The following is an 18,783-nucleotide window of genomic DNA, read 5'->3' as shown; positions in this document are numbered from 1 at the left end:
TTTAACCATACCTAACTTTAAATTCAAAGTTAAACGAGAAGTATCTGCATTCTGTGCTTCCATCTTGGCTAACACAATGATGTAACCATGTTCATACTTTAACAGTATCTAGACCACACAAATCTTAACCTTGCTGGACAAGTAGAGATTTTCTCAGTGTTCAACTGAGCACTTTACTGAATTTGAAGACCACTGTGCAACTCAACTCAACTCAACTCAACTTTATTTATATAGCACTTTTAAACTACCAATGCTGAAACAAAGTGCTGTACATACATAGATAAAAACAACACAGGGACATTAAACAATTAACAGGAAATAAATACTAAAATAACAATAAAACAATAACTAAAAACAAACCATAAAACACAAAGGTAGCAGAGTCTCATGCACGGTTGAAAGCCAAGGAATAAAAATGTGTTTTAAGAAGAGTTTTAAAAATGGACAGTGAGGAGGCTAGTCTAATGTGTAAAGAAATCTCGTTCCATAATTTAGGAGCAGCAGCAGAAAATGCCCGGCCCCTCTGAACGTCCGTTTTGACCTTGGTATCAGCACTTTGAAAAGGATTACTGTTTCAAAGTGCTGTTGTGTGAGGAAAGGCTTCACCTTTGCCAGCTGTCTAATCTGAAAAAACCTGGACTTCACTACAGCACTAATTTGCCGATCCAATTTAAAATCACTGCCCATCTTAAAACCAAAGTTTGAGACTGTTGGCTTTAAAAAATCTGCCAAAGGGCCCAAGTCAACAGGAAGGGGTTCGTTCAAGTTTAAAATGTTCAAGGCCATCCAGGCTTTGATGTCTTCCAGACATGCCAGAAGTGGTGTGAGGGAGAAAGCATTTTTCTTTTTCAGCGGCACATATATCTGACTGTCGTCAGCATAAAAAGAGATGCCATGCTTTCTCTGCCCAGTGGCAGTAAATACAGAGAGAAAACCCACCCCTGTGGAACCCCATACGGCAGTGGAGCAGAGCTGGATTCCGAAATTCCAAGGCTTACACTCATACTTCTGTCGGCCAGATAAGATTTGAGCCACTCCAGTGCAGTACCACAGATGCCCACTAGGTCGATGCGGATCCCTATGCCGTAGCCTGATGTGCATCTCAAAAAAATCTTAACTACGCGTCACCGCAACGCGGACCGCAAGGGCTGTGATTGGTCCGCTCAAAACGTCAGTTCCTCTTGCAGTTGCTTTTTCCGGCCTTTCTTCATGCAACACCGCCATTATTATTAATAATGAACAAAAGATATGTGTTTTCTGTTATTAGCGCACATAGCGTACATAGCGCAATGCTTATTTTGCATTTTGCAATAATTAAAAAAAAAAAAACATAGCACAATGCTACATGCTACTGTGACCGGAAGATAAAAAAAGATACGGATATGACTCCTCTGAAACCACACACACACAGTCACACCCCCTAACGGCATGGCGGTGAATTGCAGAGCAACGCGTTCCCTCGACACAGAACTTGGAAAGGTAAACGACTGCGTCGCAGAAGCCTAAATCAGGCTTTAGTCTGGGCAGATGGGGTTTCTGTGTGTTATTTTCACTTTTATTGCTGTTATTATTGTCGTGAGTTAACGGACTGTGAGTTCGGTTTTGCTGCTGAGAATACTGTGGAAGTATCTTTATTGTTGTTGCTTGTCATGGTTGTGTTTATCACGCTACTCTTTATTCATTGAAATTAGACTGTCTGGTGAATAAGGACATCTGCACGCCATGTCTCTGGAAATAAAAGCAAGCGCCTCTTTCTCCCCAGAGATTTTGTTCTTTGGTATATTCACCCTCTCTTCTCTACTAACTTGCATGTACACACACACATACATTTAGACACTCACAGACACTACTCTGTAGTCAGACGCATTTTGCTTAGCAACAGACATTTATGTCTGATGCCCTTGTAGTGATGTCGTACTGTCGTATTGAATGGCAGACACCATTTAAACTGTGACCGGAGCTCCACCGTCTTGTTTCCTTCTCCTTCCTCTCTTAGACCTCCCCCTGCATGTACGCGCACACACACACACACACACACACACACACACACACACACACATGCGCACGCACACACACACACACACACGTGCGCACTCACACACAAACACATCTGTGTTAGCTGTATATTTTCTTGCTGTTTATAACTGATGTTGTTCATGATTGCTTGTTTTTGCTTGCTTGTCTAATAGTTTGTAGTTGTTTGATAAATGTTTATTAATTGAATCACTATTGATTTATATTATTAAACTCTGTTGTGCATTTTAAGTTTCCTGTGATTGTTTACATACATACAGTGATAATAAATTGTTGATAGGGCCTGTGCACAAATTCACATTTTCATCCTATATTAATATCTCACATTCCTGTTTTGACTGTTTGGTTATTGGTTCCTGACCTCAGCATGGTTCATCATAATTATTAATTCATATAAATAACTTAATTGATTTTTGATAATCACTTTGTTTATGATTGATAATAATTATCTTATTTATTATTTTATATATATATATATATATATATATATATATATATATTCCTATGGGGTCCCAACCTACAGCTGTTAGAAAAAGTGGATTCATGATGCAAAAATGGTACAAAATAGACTAAACTGAATATTGATTATTTTATATTTCAGCAGTATTTCGGTAAATGTACTTGATTAATATCCATCGCTGTATCTGCATACGTTATGATTAAATGTGAAATAGATTATAGAGCTTTTTAGGCTGTTGCACTCAGTTATTGACAGTAACACTAAACTAACAGACTGGACTCAGTATCACTAACTCATGTAGCTGTCTGCACGGCACTTAGTCCTCTTGTCTGTCTGAAGTCTAATTATTGATGTGCATGCAGTTTTGGTACCTGCTCCTCATCAACCCTTTTTGCACTTAAGCTATTTTTTAATGATGTTTTGTGTGGCCAACAGTGATCATGGACACACATCTAATCAGCCATTATGTCAGTCACTCACCAGGGTCTACGTACATTACAACACAAACTGCTGAGGCAAAGGAGGGGATAATAACAAGAATAGAAGCATGTGTGTGTGTTTGTGTGTGTGTACACATGTGCACACATATGCTGGTGTGGTTCACAGGACATGTGACCTCCGTTCCACTTCCTTGTCTTGTCCTCCAGTCACCACTAGGCAGTGTAAGAGGGTTTCTACCTGTGTGATGGCTAAACCCAGACCCGTCCCAAAGTGTTTCTCATGTAAGATGCATGCACTGTGTGTGTGTGTGTGTGCGTGTGTGTGTTTGTGTGTTGTGCGTGTGTGTTTCCTGCACTTTCTGTACTGTTTCATGTAGATGAAAGAAGCAGCTATCTGTGGGCTCTCCTGGGGTTGTAGTCTGAATCTTCAAAAAAAAAATGCTTAGTTACGGTTATATTACCAGGTGTTATAACATGCATCTGATTCTGCTGCCACCTTAGAATTTTGCCAATTTTTTTGCACAAAAAGTTATATTTTAACATTTGGCATTTCCTTCTTTAAATATCAATTGAGCTGCTTGTAAACCCAGGTGAGCCCATGGCAATCTGTGCCTAACTATAGGTGGACATGCAGGGTGGTGGAGGGTTGATGGATACAGCTGGTTGGCTTTCAGGGGGGGGGGGGGGGGGGGGGGGGGGGTAGTGTGTTAATTCATTGTGGAAACAATCTGTCCAACCTCTCAGAAAAGATCTGTACATGACAAGTTTCAACCCAGTCTCCAAAATTCTGTGACATGGACTCAAGGTTTTGAAATGCATTTGCAAAGATCTGCATATAGAAGATAACTTCCTATTACTAACAATGAACATTACTATGAATAGACAGTTGAATCACACTGAAGGAGATAGAGGGACACCAACAAACTCATAGCAGGATTGTTTCACTCAAATTATAAAAACAAAGCAAACATAGTCTCTCTCATATCTAGTGCTATCTCTTCATGTAGATGGTTTTGGGGTTTGTTGCCCAGGTTGCAAGATGTCTGTGTCTGAGATATCTGCCTCTATCCTGATGTAATTGAGATGAATGGAATTCATTAGCATGACACACAGAGAAATAAATCAATTACATAAATTAGCATGACAAAAAAGCCACAATGGCCCCAATTTAGAAAATACATCAGCTTGAGATAAACTGGAAGTTACTGCTAATGTAATCAGGCATCAACTTAATAAAAATACAAATACTAAAACAAACTGGATGAGAGATGTTGCAACATGTTGAACAGCAACCGCTGCCTTTTGTAGTGTAGCACCCACAACACTGCCAACTATACATCCTGCCCTATGGCAACTCAGAGGGAACAGTAAACACAGCAAACACCGAGCTGCCTGTTACACTAATGCTAACCCAACATGTCTTACTGCTGCAAGTTCCATTTTAAAGCATTCAACTAGAAAACACAAGGTGGCTTTGATAACACAATGGATTTGTCACTGAATTTAGGGCTTGACAGCTATTGTCAAGAGAAAAAAAAGAGAAAAAAATATATATTTAGTAGTAGTAGTGTTACAGCACTACAACAGCTGCTTGTTTACTTTGCCCTTCTGTTATTTAGTGCAGTGAGCATAAAGTGACTAAAAGCTACATAAAGCTTAAGATCATTTTCATTGGCTCAGCAGCACTAGAAACTTGGTTACCAATATCAGTATTTGACTGATTTTTTAAATGTTATAATGATATATCAACTGCTATTTGTTTTAACATAGAAGCATAACATAAACATTTTTTGAATCTATAAATTGCTTCAATCTCTAAATTGCTTCAATCTCTAAATTGCTCGGGTATGTGCACCAATGGTGTATGAATATGTGTGTGAATGTTAGTTCCCTCTGATGACCAGGTTGGCACTCTGTGTGGTAGCTCCTGTCAAGAAATGTAAACTGAGCAGATTTTCACAGTATCAAAAAAACATTTGACACTGAATATTTTCATTTTCACTATGTACTATATGCAGTGGAGGGTTACAGGTCTTGTAAAGAGACAAAAAAAACCCATATAACTAAGGATAGGATTGTATAATGGTGAAGGAAGGAAAATAATATTCCCATTCACAAACGTCATTTGCATTTCATCCTTTGGGTTCATGTGACAGAATGTGATGCTATCTGTAATCGTATCTGTTTTTGATACCACTGAAAACTGGCTGTCAGTTACTATCAGGGGCAGCTGTATCCTCATAGTGTTGCTGTGTGTGCTGTGTGTTTGAGGGACATTACAGCTCCAAGGATGTATAGGTAAGTATAAAATTATAGTGTAGTGGTGTCTAAAACATTATAATACAAATAATATAATAAAAACATAACTGTAAAATAATATTGGGCATGATTTACTGGGTAAAGGACACAAAGCAGCTCAATCAAATCTCACTATATCCAATTTTATCTTTTTCTAGAGCACTTTTCTAGAGCAATCAAGCATTAGCAGAATGATCGCTTCTTATTGATATTTACATTACCATGCAATCAATTTGATCCTTTGTATTTGGACTTTGTTATTGGTTGTTCTTTCTTCCCAATCTGAATATGTGTCATTTCCATCAGTTGAAATAACACTGTCCTTACAAGAGAAAGAACAGCATCAGTGATTTATTCAAAAATAACCTGTGTGTATGTTCTGTCATGTGAATTATGAGTCTGGTGGAAACAAAGGTGTAAGTAGTGTGACATCATTATACAGACAAAATACCTTGCCAGGAGAAATTTAGGGTGAATCGATGGCTCCACTGTGACTTGAAAGCCATAATATGAGTCATTTTGAAGGGCAATGAAAAACAACATATTTACTATTTTAGTTTGGATGTCTTTTGTATTTTACTCACCAGCTTAATTTTCTGACATTTGCAATAAGTGCATGGGGCCACAATAAGAGTGATCATACAGGTTTAAAGTTTAAAGGCCCTGCATAGTAACACAATCCAGAGGTTCTGATTGATTAGACTTCGGCTCAGATTGTGAAGGTAGTCAGAACTAAACTTTATGTACTAACAACCTGTAGGCCTATGTACCCAAATAATATGATGCCCTATAAGCTCAGTAATAGTCCTTTGACCATGTCTGTGTTTCTAGTTCTCAGTGGTAAAGTTGGTGAGTAAAATGTTATAATAAACAATGACACCAGTCAGGTTTCCATCTAAATGTAGCATAAACTTTAACTGAATTTGTGCATTTCCATCCAGCAATATTATGAGCTGTGCACATCAAGATAAACAGTTGGAGGCACTAGTTCCTCAGTCAAAGCGTTACAGACGAAGAGGGCACAACGAGATGATGCTTCAGTGGATGTTTAAGTCTCATGTTTCATGAACATCATGATATATTTGATGATGGGATTCTTCCCCAAATATAAACAGGTGAATGGAAACACACCTAATGATGAAAATAGGAACATTTAAAATGTAATTGATTGTCCAGTCATATTATGTGCTCTTCTATCTCTTTATGTAAGATTTTCTGGTTTTATGCTAACTGTTTTATAGGCTAATCCTCAATGCTTTGTAGACAAAGTAGCTGGTAGAATAATTGTTAACTATCAGATTGAGCTGCATTGTATTGAATGCCCAACGGGTATAAAATGGGTATGGTGTCAGTAGGGATGGGCTGGTGGCCAGTTATGTTACAGAGATGACACAATTAGAAAGAATAATATAAAAATGTGCATAGAACTCAGCAATGGCAAATCACTGACATAGGCATTCTGATTGAGAGCTTATAGAGAGGTCATTTTGGATAGGCTATCTGTGCTTTTGTAGGTTTTTGCAAGGATTATTAATTTTAAAAGTACTAGTTGCATGGCAAATGACGTGTTAGTACAAAGTGTAGCTGAGGCTGAGGGGGACTGTTATTATAATTGCAGGTACATGGTCATAAACCAACTTTCATTCATATTAAATCAGTAGTTTAACCGTATCATGTTAGTTCTTAGGTCTAAATCAGTATGCATTAGCAAGTAACTCTTATTTACTCTTAGTTACTCCTATTTCAGTGGTTTAGACACTTATTAATCAACATGTCATGTCTTGTGCTGCTCATCTCATTTTCAGGTTGGAGCTGCACATTGTTAACATTATTTAGGCTAGTGCTAAAGAGTGTAAAGTTTCTGACTTTTCAGAAAACAAAAAAAAAACACATCCCAGCTGAAGCTGAACTGCATTTTTTTTTAAGCTTCTTTTATTTAAAAAACAATTGCAAATTAGTGGAATCCAATGTTAATTTTGACATTTGAAAAATAACAAAACACAGAAAACAACAAGTAATACACTGTGTCTGGAAAAGCATCAGCACTAATTTGAAGTGTAATGTATATTACATGGGCAAAGACATGAGTATGGCCCCTTAATGACTCAAACATAGGAGAAAAAAGTGTGATAAATCTGTATAAAAAATGGATATACTGATACACTGTGAGGGACTGAATTGAGTTATGCAGTGGATGGAACATCTCTAATACATACACAGAGGTCACCAGCCTGTCCCTGTCTCCATGACCACTCTAAATATCTTTGAATCTCTTTTCATCTCTGACCATATTTCTGTCTCTCCGTCAGGCTACATCGAGGCTGTGGTTATCCCTGCAGGAGCCAGGAGGATCAAAGTTGTGGAGGACAAACCTTCACATAGTTTTCTGGGTAATTATGCATGTCTCAAAAATGATCACTGCTAACTTGCAGATACGTTCACAAACACAAGCTGCAGTAACACACTACTACTACCATGCTCTCATATGATCCTTTTTTGATTGCATCTACAAATCAAATCTGTATCATTTACTAGACTACAGGTCCTTGTGGGTCCTCCAGGTTTCTAGTATCTGAGACCCATTGTTGGGCAAGTTACTTGAAATTGGTAATCAATTACTGATCACACATTATTCATTGTAAAATTAATTACATTACTGTACTCATTACACAGCAGCAACAGTAATGCGTTCCATTAGTTGTTACTTTTGTTACTCAGGTGTCGGCTCCAATACATGTCCTATAAACAACTCCTCCACACCCACACACTGCATCTATTGTATTCAATACGGGTAGTCACAGAAAATAAAACCAGACAGCTAGCATTAGTGTAGCTTCAGTCACTGCACACAGCACTCCATGATTCAAGTAAATCTCTCATGGAGACAGACATTCACATTCACCATATTTACTTTTAAGCAGGACAACTAATCTGTTCAGTTTAGCCACTTAGGCCTCAGTGGATGCAGGTTCAGCACTGGGACAGCTGACTACTGGGTTAACATGGCTCTGTGTTGGGTTCAGTTCCTGCTGAGTCTCTGAGGATACAACAGGAGGATGTGGACCTTCTGTAGGCAGACAGAGAGAAATACAGAGATGGCAGCAGATCAAACCAAACAACCTCAAACTGCCACTGAGAGAGAAAACACACTGGACCAACACTTCCTGTTATACAATTAGATTTGCTTTGGTTTTTCTTCCTCTGCATGTTTTTTTGTGTCTTGGAGGTTATTTGGAGAGCAGTGGTCATTTTTCCTCAAAAGAACTGCCGCTAGTTGCAGCTGTATTAGTCACAGTGTGATGGTGGGATTCCTCATCACACCGACCTGTCCCTGCGTCGTTGGGTTGCCCATGGTTGTGAGACAGTGCTGCACATATCTGCCAGCGGTACACAGCTCCTCAACTGTAATCTTTTTCATCTCTTCTGAATTTGAGTGCTTTTGTCTCTTTGACTATGATTTTCACTTTCTGTAGATCAGAGGTGAATATTTCTTCAAAAGGGAATCGTTGTGCATTATCGGAGACATGGACAAAGAGGCCTTCAGATTCTCAATTTGGCTTTTCAGTTCCTACCTCTGTTTCTTACTTTCTTCAACTTATCACTTAAATAACATTAATTAATTTTAATTAATTTAGTAATTACAAAAAAACCTCCAGTTGGCCTAATAACAGCCCTGATTCAGTAGTTTAACAATGAACAGTGGCACGAAAGAAATAACATGACATCAGTCTGATATGAATGGGTCACACATGGATAGATTGTTTGTTTATTTCCCCATATAAAATGTGTCATAGTATTTCCTCTGATCTCGTGTGTCTTCACAGCCCTTAGGGACTCCAGTAAGAGGTCCATCAACAGCGACTGGAAAATCGAGCTTCCGGGAGAGTTTGAGCTGGCTGGGACGACGGTCCGCTATGTGAGAAGAGGACTGTGGGAGAAAATGTCTGCCAAGGGGCCCACTAACACCCCCTTACACCTGATGGTAAACACATCAGTCACCCTGTTCTGTGCTGTTATATATTACACAATATACCATTGATTCATTGGTAGAAGTGAAACATACTGTTAGTGATGCTAATGCTTGTGTGTGACTGTGTAATAAGTCGAGACACACTTTTAATTATCTGCCAACTAGAGGCAGACTTTCTCTACTTTTTGACAACCATGTTAAGGTTGTCACTGGATTTTAAAATATATAATATATAGATGCATGCATTGTGTTAATATCAAAATAATGTATGCACATTTAGTTATGTCTCTACTGCATACCTGTGTGTATCCTCATGGGTGCAAGTGTACAGTCTGCAAATACAGCCCATGCTGCCAAAGAGTTTGGGCTCCACAGGTGTGTATGGAGCCTCAGGTACATGGCAGGCAGATACACACCCTCATGGCTTAGTGGACAAAGACATTTCATTCATTCATTTGAACTTCTATAACATGTCCACCTATGCAGACAACAAGTGGGGTATAAACAGAACTGTGTTTATGTCAACCCAGTGAAGTTGATATATCACTGGGTTACATGATACATCAATTTGCCTTTTATTTTAGATATTCATTTTGATTTGTGTATGTTGTGATATTGTGCATTGTATATTTTATTTAATTAATTTATCATTACAGTAATATTATAATTGATATTATCACATACACACACACATATACTATATATATATATATATATTTATACAGATAGATAGATTCTTTCCCCCTCTACTTTCAGCCCGAGCCGATGTTGGCTCATCATGGATTTTATATGGCCATCTGCTCCATGCACAGCATGCACGTTCACTGCTCTGCTCCACTAACATTATGGCATTTTGACTTAGTTTTGGTCATATCACACTGAGCATGACTGGAGTGGAGCTGGCACACTACGAGTGTTTTTCCATTATACAGTAGGGCAAAGTAAAATAAGTTGTTTACCTGTTGAAAGTGTGCTGATTGTCTGCAGCTCTTCATCAAACATCATCATCAACCAACTTAACATGACTTTAATATGGCTTCCCCTTGACAGGTGAAAAGACAATCAGTACAGATTGAGCTTATCTGAAGAGGAGATTTAAACAGACAGGAAAAAAACGGAATCATGCAAAGCTACTCTAGTGGAGTCCAAAACATATCAAGACTAGGTCAAAACCTTGACCATGTATGGTCAATGTGTGAAATTGTGGAATTTTTTACAGGGACAGTCAGTGTCTATTATGTGAATTCCTGAGTCTGGGTTGTCCCTTCATGAAGGTAAGTCAGGTGTCCCTCATCTAAAATGTTTGTCACTGCCATCCAATCATCTCATTCTCTTTCTTCACTCTGTGTTTGATTTTCATTCTTGACCTGTGAGCCATTTGCTGTTTAGACTCATGACTACATTTGGGACGCAGCTAAGGATATTATCATTAATAGACATTGTCCCTTGGACAGGAAATGCACTTTAAAAATATATTTTTTTAAACTAAAATTATATCATAATCGGATGCCTTTGAATAAATCTTCACTCACATAATGTTGTCACATGTGTCATCCTCTTTTGTGTTGGGGTTTTGCAGTTTTCATTGAAAAACTGAGATGATATTTTTTTAATTTCATTATTGGACCATTAAGAATAAAAACAAGTTGATATTTACATTATATGTCTGAAATGTATTCTTTTATCAATATTAATAGGAAGGTATATGGTTGTTTACTGTAACATTTACAGTTGGAAACTGTTAGATTACATAATATTACTAACAAGCTTAGCTATAGTAAAGCACTGTAGGCCTCATATTCTATTGCAGAATACTGCAATAATCACTGTAGTGATACTGTAGAATAATGGCATAATCCTACTAATCATAGCTGGCAGCAGTTCACTGTAACATCACAGGAACATGTGTTACAGTGTGGACACAAACACAACGCGCCTATGAGCGTGTTGGTCTCAAAATGAGGTGTGGTCAGGCGCATTGGTGGCGCGTTGATTTTTTGAGGCAGAGGAAAGCGATTACGCTACTGACCAAAAGAAAACCATGTCTAAAGTCACTGGCGCATATGTCACTGTTATTAAATCATCAAGAGTCCAATATGCTCCTAGATAGGCTGGTGTGCAGCGCGCAGACACTGTGCTTGTTACACACACATGGACACGCAGCAGCACACAAACATGCAAAACATCACAAATAAAAGGACCACAATACTTATTAAAAAAGTCACAATGACATGCCACTATGTATCAGAATCAGTCAATGGCAGTAATGATCAATGATACTGTCAATGTAGTCATGTGACCAATCCTGATAAATCCGTCATCAAACTAACAATCCGCCAAGGTGACAGCGCTCCTGGATATTAAAGGGAATGAGAGATGACACTTTGATTGGTTTACCGCGTGTTACGCCCAAAACACGCCTATGATTAATGAGGGGACTTAAGTCCATCCCTTTTAGAGCATGCGTCTGGCGCAGTGACCATTCCATTTTTCTGCCGTAAAAATAGCAAAAGTGGATTTGGACACGCCCCAAAGGCACATGCGCCACGCGCTTCACACCATGCGCTATAGATCGTTAAAATAGGGCCCTAAATCTCACTCCATGTCCTACTAATTAGATTTTTGGTTAATATAGTACATATCTGTAATATACACCTAATATATTGTATGAAGTTGATGTGTGTGTATCATGAACTGTTTAAATATTTAACTATTGATAAGGAATTATTTTTGGAAAACTTGTTTTGGAATGGTAATCCCATTCAAGAAATGGACTGCTGTAGTCATTTTTAAAATGTGATGCATATAGGAGTCCTTGAGTTACAGAAGAGATACTTAGCAATGAATACCATAACTTCTTAGTTAAGATGCTGTATTTCGGAGCGTGTTGTTGCACTCTATTGTTGTGCTGCATTGTTTGATTTTTTTGTATTGTCTATGATAGTTAAGTGTTTTTGGTTGTTTTATGTTTTATTATATAGATATTATGTGTTGTGTAGATCCCAGAAAGAAAAGTTTTGGTTTCAGGGAAGCTAATGGGGATCCAATTGAACTGAGTGAAATAAAAGTGGATGCAACTTCTGTAAACTTAGCTACAGATGTTTACTTATTTTCTAGTACTTGAAACTCTAAATTGGTTCCAGTGAGTGAACTTCAGTAAGATATGGACTCAGCTTCTCTCTTCTCTGTCGTGGTCTCAGGTGCTGCTCTTTCATGACCAGAGTTATGGGATCCACTACGAGTACACAGTGACTCTTAACACCACTGAGGACAGGAGCAACGAGGAGCAGAGGGAACCAGAGCATCTCTACATTTGGACACACAGCAGCTGGCAGGACTGCACTGTCCAGTGTGGAGGAGGTGAGAGACATACACACACAAACACACGCATCTGCACAGAATTTCCGAACATGCTATGGTCACCCACCTTCTATGGAGACAAAGGAATACGTCACCTAGTGCAGTGGTGTGACTCACTGATGTGTTTTTAATTGTTTTTGGACAATGGAGCTCTACAGCACAGAAAAAAAGATGTGTCAGGCTTTGATACACAATATTTGTAAGAAGCATGAGGTCATTGTTGGTTTGGCAACGCACAAGATTTGTTGACAGTAAGAAAATATAGAAAATTGCCAACCTTATACTTTTAAGTTGCAGTTTAATTTTATAGTCACAGTAGTGACATGGCTTTAAGGATGACAATGTCAGTTGGTCCACCACTTGGCCGAAACTGAAATATCTACACAACTATGGAGAGGAGCACAGATGTACATAGAGACAAGCATGAACAGAAATGTGTCTTGGCTGTCCACTTGTGATCAGATCACCCAAGATGCATGTTGATGCCAGGTGTAAACAGGGCCTAAAGGCCTAAAAGGGGCACATGGGTGACATGTTCTTAAACCACTGGACTCATACATATCAATCTACATTTTAAGCAATAATATTAAAGAGCACTCAATTTGCATTGAATGATGGTATGTGATAAAGATCTAAAGCAATTTAGTCTAAATTCAGATGTCTAAATTTAGACTTTCAATTACATGAAACATATGTGTTATGTTTATGAGATGAAGACAGTTTTTGAATTGTGAGAATTATATTTAGAAATCTTAACCAGCAAATAAGGAGCACCTGATTGTGTCTGCATTTTTTTCACCATCAACATCACTGATTGCTACCTTTAGCAGTGTTTGAATCTAAATGATGCATACAGGTGGCATGATGTTAAACCACTGGACTACTCAGACATGCTTTGTGTAACAGGAAAAGATTACTTTACCATGCATATCAATCTACATTTTAATTAATAGTATTAAAGAGCACTCGAGTCACATTGAGAGCTTTGACTTTGAAATTTTGCTCTTGAGCCATTTTGCCACACCCAAGGCCAATACCCATTTAAGATATCAAGTTCTGACACTTCTGACATGTGTGCCAAGTTTTGGGAGTTTTCAAACATCCATAGCCCCTTAAAAACAGCTTTTTGTTTTATGGTAAATAATGTGTTGCCATGGCAACGACCTTTGATAAAAGCTTCACTATTTAGCATCATCAAAGTCTTAGATGACCAAATTTTAGGTGGTGCTTGTAAAAGTATAGGCTTTATTAGTTCCTGTTGCCTATAGGTGGTGCTATGACTATGATTATACAGCAGCCTATAACGCAACACGTCAAATGGAAAATGGACTATACTTATATAGTGCTTTTGTAGTCGTTATGACCACTCAAAGCGCTTTTACATTACATGTCTCATTCACCCATTCACACACATTCATACACTGATGACAGGAGCTACCACACAGGGTACCAACCTGATCATCAGGAGTATATAGTCTTCCAATCAAGACTAATATATTTGGCCTCTGAGGGGCAAATGGGGAGAACTTGTTCATACTGTACACGTGTTCTGGGCAACAATAAAAAACAATGTCCAATACGGTGTGTATCTTTGAGTGTGGTGACCCATTTATTTTCATTCAATTATTTGCTCACCTTAGCACAGGTATAACTTTTGAGTCCATATGTCATCACAGGTAAGTTTACCATTCATCAGTTTCCTCCATCACAGTTATCCATCACAAAGAAAAGAGACGTCACGCTGCCACAATGACATGGTCAAAAACTGTTTGCTATTCCCTTCACACAACCCGTGCCCATCACCTGGAGCTTACCTATATGCATTTCCGGTGCTATGCACAACCCACTGTTCACACACAGAAATGGCATATACACAGATATGGTCATCAGTATACCAAAGAAACAAAAATAAAACAAGAAACAAAAAATTATATTATGGCTCCACCAAGGAGGAAACTAACCATTCACGCACATTCATACAATGTTGGCACAGCATCAGGAGCAATTTGGGGTTAAGTCCTTAGGCAAGATGCATAGACATATGGACTGGAGGAGCTGGGATTCGAACCGACGACCGCTCTACCTACTGAGCCACAGCCGCCCCATCAAAGACATCTAAGACCAACCAACATCCCTTAAGCCACATCAAGGACCAGTATGCATAATTATACAGAGAAAAGTACAGACTTACTAAACTATTTAGACTCCCTCTGGGTCAAGTGCTTGAGATTCAGTGGCCAAAGTGGCTAACACTCACTAAGCTGTGACTCCATCTCCTCAAGTACATGATCCCATCATTTCTGCAACTACATATAAGTCCAATTTTTTACTGATTTGGCATCTGTGCTTCTTTGGAATGGTGATGTGGCATTCACTATGAAATATGCACTTTGTGAACTAGATTGGTGATGAACATAAAAGTCAGATAACCTGTGTAATGTGTATTTCTACTCTATGAGTTCATATAGCACTAAATACATTATGTGCAAGGAGTGATTTTATGTCCTCAGATTAGCGGTGATTATCAGTAACAGCTGTTAGATGCCCTGACCTCTTGTGGTCCAGCAATTATTTCAGTTTTTCATCTCAGTAATGTAAAGAGGGGCTCTGTGGGGGGCACATCATGTGATGCAAGGCTTCTTTTCATTGCTGAAGATCATTTTTTATTACTATGGCTGCATGTTTGGGATCGTTGTCATGCTGCATGCTCCTTAATGGTATTGGTCAATAGATAAGAATCTAAACATCCAAAGTGCCTAAAACTGACTCAGAGGTAACTAAGTCAAAAGTCTGATTTCTTTATTTTGTGTGTGTGTTTGTGTGTGTGTGTGTGTGTGTGTGTGTTTCTGTGTGTGTGTGTACAGGTGAGCGGAGGACAGTGGTTTCCTGTATGAGGATAGCCAATAAAACCATGGAAGTGGTCAACAATAGCTACTGTCAACCTGAGAACCGGCCACAGCCCCAAATACGCCACTGCAACTCTCACCCTTGCCAGTACCGGTGAGACACTCTCTCTCTCTCTCTCTCTCTATTTTCTGACACGCACACATACACACACACAGGATCAGTCTCACCTTCCTTAGTATTTTCAGGGGGAACACCAATCTTTTTCACTAAAATTAAGGAAAACGTTTTCATACTGGTCGCTCTGCCTGATCAATATCAGATCTTAAGAGTTATCAAGCGCTGCAATTCTGATTCTGCATTTGTTGATTGTTGCCTTCCTACCTCTGTGGGGAAGCTGGCATACTGCGTGCTTGCGATCATCCTGCTGTGTTGACACACCTGGGGAGTCAGCCGCACTCCATCCTCTCCTCGACTCATGGTACCATTACACCTTACACTCCACCGTGTTAAACAATGGGCGAGCCTCAGCTGAACGCCGTCAGCCTGGCCATGCTGACAGGAACAGGGCTTCCCCCTCTGGAGACCGGAGATTTGCCACCTTTCTCTGTACTATACTCCTGCTTTGCGGGGATATCCACCTTAATCCTGGGCCTGGAGACTACCAGCCAACTGTGGTGTGTGTGTGTGTGTGTGTGTGTGTGTGTGTGTGTGTGTGTGTGTGTGTGTGTGTGTGTGTGTGTGTGTGTGTGTGTGTGTGTGTGTGTGTGTGTGTGTGTGTGTGTGTGTGTGTGTGTGTGTGTGTGTGTGTGTGTGTGTGATGGCAAATAGGGAAAACACATGGTGACTGAACACATGGCATGTAGGTTAAAGGTGCCATTGTAACTGTTGTTCAGTCTGCGTTGTGTTGTATTAAGTATGGACCGACACTCTTCAACTTTTGGACTGTTTATTGCCTGAATGGCATGGAAATCCACTGGTCAGTCACGTAGGCACAGCAATGTTAAGGCACAGCTCAATAGAGAGGTTAGTAAATGTTAGCTTAGCTTAGGAGCTAAGGAAGCTAACTTCAGTATAAACACTGACAAAATATAAACAATTTGACACATTAAAGTGAGTACAATGCAGTCGCCACTTTCTGTAATATAGTCGGACATATTATTATGATAGCTGTGTCACTGAATTAAGTAATTTTGACAGATTTAATGTAACGCTGTGCTTCATGTAACCTACCATGGGCTCAATCCTCTCATACTGGCACTATGCCGACATCACAGCCAGAATTTATAAACTGAGGACAGGCCCGCCAACCAATGGGAATTCATAATACAGGTACAAACTAAAATGTGATTGGAGGCAAGTGGAATCAACAACAAACAACAAAAACTCTGTTACACCATGTTAGAAAGAGGTCTAGTTACTGGATGTAACATGTGTGTAGCATGCTAACATCAACAGCAGCTACTCAATAACCTGACCATGAATAGGACATCACAACAATAGAGCCCATGGAACAGCATTAAACCAAATGAATACATGTACATTTAGTTAAACAGTCTTGCTTAGCCATGTGTTATGCTATGCCCAGTACGTTACAAGTCTATGGAGCTTTAGTTTGCTGCTTTGTTGAGTCCACAGATAAGGGTTGTGGTTCCCGTGCTGGATGCTGTAGTCTTTGTTCTGCAGTCTTTGCTGGGCCAATGCAGCAAAGAATGTCTGCTCCTGTTACTTGTGGTTTCAGCTGACAGACCTTGTGTAGTAGCAGCTGGCACTGATCTTGAATCAGGCAGACTTTGCGTTGCTGCCATTCAGAGGACAGTTCTGTGTGTCTGCTGTGAGCGGGCCACAAATGAGAGCAGAGAGTCAAGCAGTTGATCATCTTCCTGCAGCAACAGTGGGGGAAAGAGAGAGCAAAGAGGGTGGAGCTCTGCTTTTCTTAACCTGGGTCCATAGCAACAACCAAGGACTGTGGGAAGTTGACTTTTTTAAGGACTCCCATGTCCTTGTCCTGTCTTGAAACGTGGTTGGCTGGTGAAACCCAACAAGAGCTGTACTTATTCTAAACTGTCTAGACACTGAGCAGACAGAGCTTTCAGCAGCATAGCTACTACATTGAACCGATTCATACCTTTATAATCGGTCCATCAGCTGGTTCATGGAACATTTAGATTGATCTAGGGGTCCATGTATCGATGCACTCTCATCTTTTAAATTAAAACCGATTTCCAATTAATATCAGTTATTTGTTACACCCCTAGTAATAGCAGTTTATCTCCGGCTGAGTTGAACCACAGCCAAAGTATGTATTTTGTAATCATAGCTGCAATGAACTCATAGAAATCCTGCTACTGAACTGCACCTATGAGCTCTCCTTCACTCATGGTGTACTCACTCATCTGGAAGGCTCTCCCTAGATCAGTTTAGGAGGTGACTACATAATGAGCTGCTGTCTTAGTAAATCAAAACCTGTATACACACAGATTGCAGCATAAACTCATAGACAACTGTAGCACACATTTGATTAACATCATTTTCTTAGTACATTCAGCCCTGAGTACTCTTTGATCCATTCTGATCCACTTTGTGGCAGTTAAATGAGATTAGATGAGACTGAGTGAAATTTGAACCTCAGTTCCCGGGGTGGGTCTTGGCGATCATGGATCTTGCTTTGCAGTGAGTGGACCCATGAAGACCTCTTATTTGAAAGACTTGTCATGGTTATATGATATTACCAACAGAGATGACAACAATGTAGGTTTAATTTACAGCAATTGTGAATTAGCCCTATGACAATATATTAGCATCCTTGCAGTAAGATAGAGGGTGCTCTTATAGTTCTCTCATCAGCAGGATGAGAGAATAGGTAGGGCCTCCATACTATGGTATCTATTGGCCACCTCAGTAATTTAGACAGGTTCCAGTGTCACAGCTATTAGAGGGCAGTCACTGGGCCATTAATAAAAAGTCCAAAGTGTTTTCAACAGCCAATGAAGTGTGAACAAAGGGAGATTTTGACACTGTTAATAAAAACAGTCATAAAAATAAATTATAAAAATATAATGTCTCAGTGTACAGCTATGAAAGATGTCCCTACAGGGAGACAATGTCATTCATTAGCAGTTAGCAGACATGGAGTGGATCCACAGCATGCTCCCCTGGTGAGGGACGAGGACTTTATTTAGATCTAGTTTCCTGATGACATTCATTCTTTTGTTTCTTTGTAAATGCTGGATGCCAGTACATTTGGCAAGAATTCCCCCTCCTTCTGGACAAGAGAGAGAGAGAGAGAGAAATATGGGTGCAATTATGATGCACATGTGCTCACACAATGTTTACGTTATACATGTCAGCAATGAACTATTAATCATTTACTGTGC

At 39.4% G+C, this 18,783-nt stretch overlaps 1 protein-coding gene across 1 annotated transcript in view; it reads left to right on the top strand.

The window, feature by feature from the left end:
• The window catches only part of adamts17 (ADAM metallopeptidase with thrombospondin type 1 motif, 17), a 119,597-nt gene that overhangs the window by 94,238 nt on the left and 6,576 nt on the right, over positions 1-18,783 (top strand). The window contains exons 16-19 of the mRNA XM_062419070.1: positions 7,542-7,622; positions 9,057-9,214; positions 12,403-12,562; positions 15,427-15,562. Coding sequence (XP_062275054.1) covers positions 7,542-7,622; positions 9,057-9,214; positions 12,403-12,562; positions 15,427-15,562 — 535 coding nt within the window. The remainder of the gene's footprint in view (positions 1-7,541; positions 7,623-9,056; positions 9,215-12,402; positions 12,563-15,426; positions 15,563-18,783) is intronic.

Source organism: Scomber scombrus, chromosome 1 (assembly GCF_963691925.1).
Source record: "Scomber scombrus chromosome 1, fScoSco1.1, whole genome shotgun sequence".
Classification (NCBI taxonomy): Eukaryota; Metazoa; Chordata; class Actinopteri; order Scombriformes; family Scombridae; genus Scomber; species Scomber scombrus.
The sequence above is the reverse complement of the archived record's forward strand: the minus strand, read 5'-3'. Positions and strand labels throughout refer to the sequence as shown.